A 7,729-nucleotide genomic window follows, 5' to 3' on the forward strand; every position below is an offset into this window, starting at 1 on the left:
TAAGGGTCTATTGTACACAACCTTACCTTGTATTTCTGCAAGAAGCTGTTTCTACGGCTTGAACCCGTCACCCAAGCTTTGCTTTCATATCAAACCAATTCTTGCTTTATATCATTTCTAGAACAGAGTCAATTTATTGGATGTTAATTTTATGTATATATATCACTTAATAAAATTATCGAGTAAAATGTTATCGGATGACATTACTTTAGCCGATGTATATCCATTACTGGACTAGATAATACTTGAAAAATTGTCCATGTGACTTAACACGTATATCGCCCCCACCATTTCCATTTTCACGATTTAGGTTGCTCACATTTCGCTCTTACATCACTATATTTTAGTAGTTTACTTTAGAGTAAATGTATTACTTATATGATTTATCTTTAACTAGTTTTAGAATTGCAACTATCTTAAACAACTTATCTACATGCCTGCTCAAGGTAGGATAAGGTCTACGTACAACTATTCTCTTCAAACCCTCACTAGTGCGATTACACTGTGTTTGTTGTTGTTATTGTTGTTGTAAGTTTTAGTCTAGCCGATGGTCTATCGGAAACAGCCGCTGCCCTTCTAGGGGTAAGGGTATGGCTGCGTACATCTTACCCTCCCCAGACTCCACTTGTGGAAAACTATTGGTTTTGTTGTTGTTGTAGTAAGTTTTAGAATGCAATAACAAAACAGTGACAATTTAACCTTCATTCACTAAATGTTTTGGTTCTTTTTCAACAGAACAAGATCTATATACCTGAACTTTCACAACCAAAAGACATACATACAGGATAAAAATGACAGATTTTGGAAGTTGACAAGAACGAAACTGTGTTCGCACCATCAATCGAATTGGCTCATTTCTGCTTAGCTAGGATGTTTCGTGTTACATTTTCATCTTACAATTGAAAACAACCACTCTATCTCCACAAGGTAAGGGTAAGGTCTGCGTATACACTACCCTGCCAAGACCCCACTGTGTGGGATTACACTGGGGTCGTCGTTGTTGTAGTTTTCATCTTACAATCAAGAAAACCTCTCCTTAGCTCTTTAAAAGAACAGCCATAAAAATGAAACCTCTAGTACACAATATACTTCAAGAAAGCATTAACATTACAGTCAATCTTGCAAAGCTAAGTCTAGCAACTAATCTGCAAGCTGCTCAATGGGGTTGAATCCTCCATTGGACCATTTAGTTGTATTTCGAAAAATCTTTAGTCTGAAGACTTGGCCGGATACTTGCAACTCTACATTTGTGTAGATGACAATGATATCTTCTCACCAATCAGTTAACAACCTGGCTTACTGTGGTTTTCCACTTAGTAGCCAGATGTATAAAGTGCGACGAACTCAGAAACTGTACAGAAATGTTCCCTTGTAACAAGAAAAGTGGGGAGGCAGCATTCCTGTAACCACCAGCGGACAGTCAGGATATATATTTGCAGTAGATGCTCATAATCTTAACTATTTCTCCCTGCAATTGGAAGGAAAGAGCAAGGTATATTACACAAACCAAAATCGCGATACATTGGAAGTAAAACATAACTGGATAAAAAGTTATTTGTTTTTCTTTCACATTTATTTTCCTAGACACTGGTAGACATATTATAACTTCAAAAGAGGTCTTCCGTCTTCCATTTTCAGGAAGAAAAAAAAAACACAAATAATAATGAACTTAGGTGCAACTGCTGTGCAGAGCCTCAATACATGATCTGTAAAATATTAACAAATGAGGTAACTTTCCTAATACGTTGTGCTCTGATGTTACTAAGGAGTAAGGCAGGGATTCTTTTGCTGACTACGTGCTGCTGAACAAGAATCGTTAGATGGCTTAATTTTTTCTATATCCCTCATTTTCATTTCATCTGGCGCCAATTGCTAGAGTAGTGTACGGTAAAAGGGGGAGATAATCTTATATAGGAGGAAGTTTAATGGCTGATTCAGGTAACAAGGAGCAGTTTGATCTAAGCTATTCAAAATTCACCTCGTTTTGTGCTTTGAATATTATATAGCAGGAAAGGAATCACGGCATTCCAATTAAAAAGCAGAAAAGTTAGGTTCTTCTGCTCGATAACGGTTAAAGAAAGTTCTAGTAATGTACTACTTTCACCATCTTGGAAACAGTTTCCAAATCCAAAAGTGAGTCAGCATGAGTTGTTATATATCGCTGAGCTTCGAACTAGTAGATGTCTTCAGGTGTATGCACCTAATGTGTAATTTTTTTTTTTGATTTGCACCGGGTGTCCGAGTCTCTTCGAGCCCCGACTATTCCCGGGGGTGCACAGGCCCTCGGCAAGGAGTTTCCCGCAAGTGCACCACGGTTAATTCAGGTTTTACCCAGTCCGATGACCCTCAGAAATTGTTTGCACCCAGTGGGTTTCGAACTTGAGACCTTGAAAGGGAGCAAACTCCAACGCTCAAGTCAATTGCCACCGGGCCAACCCCTGATGTGTAATTCCCTTGCTATGATTGCAATAGATTATTTGTTTGCAGAAACAGACGTGAAAATGAAATAGAATAAACAAAATGAGGCTTAGATATATTATGGTAGCTATTTGAACACTCACAGCGGGGGGAGAGGTGGAGGGTTATGCTCTCTACAATGACAAGCAGACGTTTGAAACAAAAGCTAAAACATATAAGTAATAAAATTTCAAAAAAAATTGAAATGGACTGTTCTTTGATTTATCTCTATCATAAAAACTGAAAGTTCCAAAATAAAAGAAAGTTAAGAAGCTCCTTTGTAAAATCATATCATACTGCTCAAAAGAATGCTAGTAATAAGCTCCTAGCGGAAAATAAAGAACATTATTCGCTCACCTTGTTTCATTGTACAAGTGCAGTCTGTATATGTCGACATTGTCACACACTTGCAGTAATAGTGCCCCTGTAACTCCTTACCAATGGCTCTGTGTTGAATTGCCAAACCATGATTCTTGAGCAGTGCGTCGGAAAGCCTTCCATTTGGCTTTCATCTTCCACAACTTGTTCAATAAATGCGCTCACCTGTAATTGCAGTAATGCGCTCACTTCTTCATCTTTATAGTTACAAGGTGCTAGTAAATAATCATGTTATTTGTGATGTATAGGGGTGTGGCGACTAATAAAAAAATTGTTTGCACATCCAATTAGAGTTACAATAGTAGTGGCAAAACTCACTTGGAAGCCACCTTTAACTATATCGAGCTGCCTAATGGGCTCTAGTGTTGGCCGACTCCACCTCTTTGGATCCCAAAGTACTGTACTATTGAATGCAAATCCTGATATTTCAGCGTAGAATCTCTGGAATCTTTTTGCCGTTCCATCTGTATGCCAACCTATAACCTGAGAGCCATTACAGATTGGACCCTGCAAGATAACTTTCCTATTATTTTCAGATAGTCTTGCCACAACCCATGTCCCGAACTGGCTGCATACAACAATTCTCTATCAAGAAAGCTGATCGACAGAGTGACAAAGTCAGAAAATAAGTAGACCAAATTTCATCATCTTGTCAACGAGATCCAGTCTAAATATAAGAAATATAAGGTTGGGGGGGGGGGGTTAGGGCAATGCAAATGGTAAAATAGTATGGTTTGTCTCAAACAGCAACATTTATAAAATAAAAAGAGAATCCACCATAGGACGTGTATTTGCTAAATGTATAATTGTATGACGGCTCAGAGTCAATTAGGTGCATTTCTAATACTTTCTTTTTAGTGCTTGTCTTCATATATATACACACCAGCTTTCAGCTGACAGGGAATTTATGGATCTTTTGTTCTAGAATTTCTAATATAAAAGGGTGCAAAACTAGCAGGGAAGCTATGGATCAGAGTAGAAATTGAGCAACTAAATGTTCTTTTACTTGATAAATTTAACATAATTCTATATCTCCATTTCCTGAACTTGTATGACTGTTGTTTGTATAGTTATTTTTCTACAGTTGTATAAATATTACTACTACAACAACAATGACCCAGTGAAATCCCAATAGTGGGGTCTGGGGAGGGTAGTGTGTACGCAGACCTTACCCCTACCCCGAGGGGTAGAGAGTCTGTTTCCGAATGTATAACTATTACTACTATTTTTCAAATTGTGGTTTTGTTCATAAAAGCGTGAAATTCAGTTGTATTTTTCAGCTAAATTCCCAGCAGTTCTTGGTGTTTTTCGCCTTTGACAATACTATAAGACCATAGACATGACAAAACATTTTTGATCACTCTCACATGTGGGAAGATTTGTCGAGTGATTGGGAAGCCAGAAAATGACAGAAAGAATGAGTAGTCATTTCAGGATTGAACTCTAAGGGGATGTCACATTTCCAACTAGATCCGTTCTCTGGCATATTAGCCATGTCGTTAGTTATCATATAAGATAAGTCAATAACTATGACTCAATCCTAAACTACTAGGGGTCGGCTATATGAATCGTCTGTATCCATTCCGCTCCATTGCAGTTTCCTATTCAAGACTATGTTGATCCTTGATTGTTCGTTCTTCTATGTACGCAATCATCAAATTAGTTGGGATCGGCTATATGAATCTTTTATTTCTGCTCTCCTCTAACGTATAGACTTTACTGTTTAGGACAACTGTGATATTAAGCTGTTGTTTGCTTTCTTGAACCTTCATTTCACTAGTACACTTTTATGAGATTAGCTTGAATCAAAACGTATATATACAAAGGGCGCAAGTGCTATCACCAATTAGAGACTATGAGTCTTGCTCTATTTACCTTTATTTCCTACTTATCCGGAACATTTAATTGCATTCTTGTCGTCCTTATTTCAGGATCTTCTTTCAGTGCAGAACTTCACCGAAACGGGTGAGAATAATATGACAAGCATTTTATCCAAAAAATTGAACCATAATTTCCAACTCACTGCTTATCGTTTCTGATTATTTGGTGACGATGAACTACAACAAGTAGATACATTTAACAAAGTAATAATATCTTTATCATAACCAATGACTTGACATAAATAGAGTTTTCAATGTAACTTTCCAGTTGGAAACTAAGGAAAACTTTAATAGTTGATATTCTTCTTATATCCAACTTTCACTAGGTCATAGAACTTACAATTTGAAGCTGTCTTCGACATTTCAGTTTAAATTCTTTCATGCATATATGGCAATAAATCTACCATGAAAGAAATTTAGATATACACGTCCTGATTATCACCAAATCCAGTTACCCCTCCCCCGTCCCTCCCCTGCCCCAACAAAAACAAAAGAACATGTGCCATAATGTACCTATCCAGGCACATAGATCAAATATTTATCTCAAGAGGATGTATATCGTTTACCTCATTATTATGCATTTAAACAACGACAACATAACCAGTATAATCCCATAAGTGGGGTCTGGGGAGGGGTAGTGTGTATGCAGACCTTACCCCTACCTTGTGCAGGTAGAGAGGCTGATTCTGATAGGCCCTCGACTCATGGATTTATTATGCATTTGAAAATGGATTCCAATTCCATAACTGCTAAAATCAAATAAGAACAACTTCACAAGAATCAAAGGAAAAGAGATTTGCAAACACTAATAGAACTGAGCAATCTCAATGTTCTGTGACGACATAATCTGCTGCAAGAATTGCTCAACATATCACAATTCAAAACACAAGATTGCTAATACGCAGGCCAATCACCAATAAAAAAAATAAAAGAAAGATAGCTAGCATACAAAGTTATATGTAAAACGAATAAATAGACTACCTGATCTGCCGCATTTGTTCAAAGACATCAATTGAGTATATGTTGGAATCATCTGCGAAGTAAACAATCCCATCAAGATGGTGTGTTTCAATGTGGTTTAGTGCCACATTCCTTAGGTTCACACTTTTATCCTTCACTATGGTGGAGTTCTTCTTGCATACGAGATGCCTGTACATAACTCTGGTTCTCCTCAATATATTAGCTGTCTCCGTTGACTGAAAGTCCATCTCCACAACTATCCACAACAAAGGAGGTGGGACTAATCTTAACGTGTGGGATAAACGGTTTAGATTGTAAGGTTGAAATGACCGAACTTCTGTTGGCGTTACAATGATCAAAAGTTTTCTTGACGCCGTCAAATCTTGATCAAGTGATTGGTTAACAGACGCATTGACGGCAATTTCAGCTTTCAATTCACTGTATAATTTATTAGTCGTTGACGTAGAATTATCAAGGAAAGCCGAGCTGTTTACAGATGATGCCATATTCCTAGACAAATCATCAAATAAGCGGCCATTTTCGTAAGAGTGGAACACCTCAAAGGAGAAAGCTTTATGTTTCGACATTATATTTGCTGACAAATTCAGAGAAACAAATGGAGTGAGGCCAATAAAAACTCCAAGAACAAAGCACATAAAAAATTGGAGAAGTGCTTTCCTCCAAATTTGGCCCTTTAGCTTTGACCTCTCTAATGTCCTAGATGATCTTCGCGACAAAACACCAACTACAAATGTCCGAACTTTATAGAATGCATAATCCAATGAACCAAAAAAGGAATGCAAAACCCCTGCAGCCGGTGTATAACTTTGATTACACGACGATGACTTGGACAATGGCGACGCAACAGAACATGCTTCCCCATTAATTCTATTCCCCGGGCGAGGTACTGGGGACAATGCTCTTCTTATTGAAGCCATTGATTTGCTTAAAATACCTTCACTCCAACTGGTAAGCAAAATTAAATCAATATGAACAACAACAACAACTACATCTCAGTCCCAAACAAGTCGCGGTCGGCTATATGAATCCTCATTGACCATGTTTCTCCATTTAAGCTCAACTCATGTCCTCATCATACCAAATAATTCAATATGAACTTAACTTCTAAAAGAATACATAGCTAAAACTCATCTAAAAAAATCTGAAAATATCAGAACAGATAAATACTCCATGCTTGTTCATGTGCTATATACTATCTTTTTCTCAAAACACTATGCTCGGTATTGATATATTCAATACAATTTCAAACTACCTAAAAACTACAGCAAAATCAGTCCTTTTTGAGGATTTGCAGCAGAAATACAAACACTTGACTCATTTAACAACAAGAGTCAAGTGGTTGATTACTCAACTAATCACAGCTCAATTTCTAATCATTCCAAACATTCTTGTAAGCAAGAACTGATATAAAATCAACCAATGACACTCTATGTTAATGAAAAATCAAAACTTTTTCAACTAAATCATAAACAGAAATCAAGAAAACCAATACCCATTAGCCAAAAGTACCAGGAATACCAGATTTCAACTTCATATGAGCAAATCTTGAGCTCAAATGAAAAGGGTCATTGCATTTCTGTTCAATATGAATTGGGTCTTTGATATTTTGAACTCAAGTGAATAGGAAACAATATAATTCTCACTTCATTTGGCTATGTAAAAACCTCATTTTTACCAATTTACTAGCCAAATGTTTCTCTTTTTTTGGGGTCCAGAGGAAACTTTTATTGGCACTTTTAAATCAAATGCAGAGTTGAGTTGAGTTGAGTTGAAAGTGTTTTTAGGAGAGTATAAAGAAAACGACAAAAACAGCAACAACACAGTATAATCCCAATTAGTGAGATCTGGAAAGACTAGCGTGTACGCAAACCTTACCCCTACGCTAAGTTACAAAGACTATTTCCAAATAGATCCCGGTATAGTTGCCTCCAAGAACTTACCAACTTGCTTTTGGGAGACTCGAACTCACGACCACTTGCTTGCGGTCACAGCAACCCCGAGAGAGAGTCAAATGACAGAGATGCTGAGGTTAA

At 37.2% G+C, this 7,729-nt stretch overlaps 1 protein-coding gene across 2 annotated transcripts; it reads right to left on the reverse strand.

The window, feature by feature from the left end:
- Positions 1–831: 831 nt before the first annotated feature.
- LOC107771840 (putative beta-1,4-xylosyltransferase IRX9H) lies at positions 832–7,445 on the reverse strand. 2 transcript variants are annotated; one of them, XM_016591289.2, is made up of 4 exons: positions 5,697–7,445; positions 3,154–3,403; positions 2,815–3,000; positions 832–1,400 (listed from the first exon to the last, which is right to left on the reverse strand). In XM_016591289.2, exons 1-3 carry the CDS (start codon positions 6,611–6,613, stop codon positions 2,857–2,859), a joined length of 1,311 nt encoding a protein of 436 aa, XP_016446775.2. In that variant the 5' UTR covers positions 6,614–7,445; the 3' UTR covers positions 832–1,400; positions 2,815–2,856. The 2 variants fall into 2 exon arrangements, with proteins under 2 accessions (XP_016446775.2, XP_016446774.2); XM_016591288.2 differs by having other exon boundaries at positions 832–1,468.
- Positions 7,446–7,729: the final 284 nt, after the last annotated feature.

This window comes from Nicotiana tabacum, chromosome 22 (genome assembly GCF_000715075.1).
Source record: "Nicotiana tabacum cultivar K326 chromosome 22, ASM71507v2, whole genome shotgun sequence".
Taxonomy (NCBI): domain Eukaryota; kingdom Viridiplantae; phylum Streptophyta; class Magnoliopsida; order Solanales; family Solanaceae; genus Nicotiana; species Nicotiana tabacum.

Coding starts and splice junctions, on each gene's coding strand:
- LOC107771840 (XM_016591289.2), bottom strand. CDS start 6,613: ATGGCTTCAATAAGAAGAGCATTGTCCCCAGTACCTCGCCCGGGGAAT. Junction 3,404..5,696: donor GAACAAATGCGGCAGATCAG/GTAGTCTATTTA, acceptor TGTTGTATGCAG/CCAGTTCGGGACATGGGTTG. Junction 3,001..3,153: donor TAGTTAAAGGTGGCTTCCAA/GTGAGTTTTGCC, acceptor CTGCAATTACAG/GTGAGCGCATTTATTGAACA.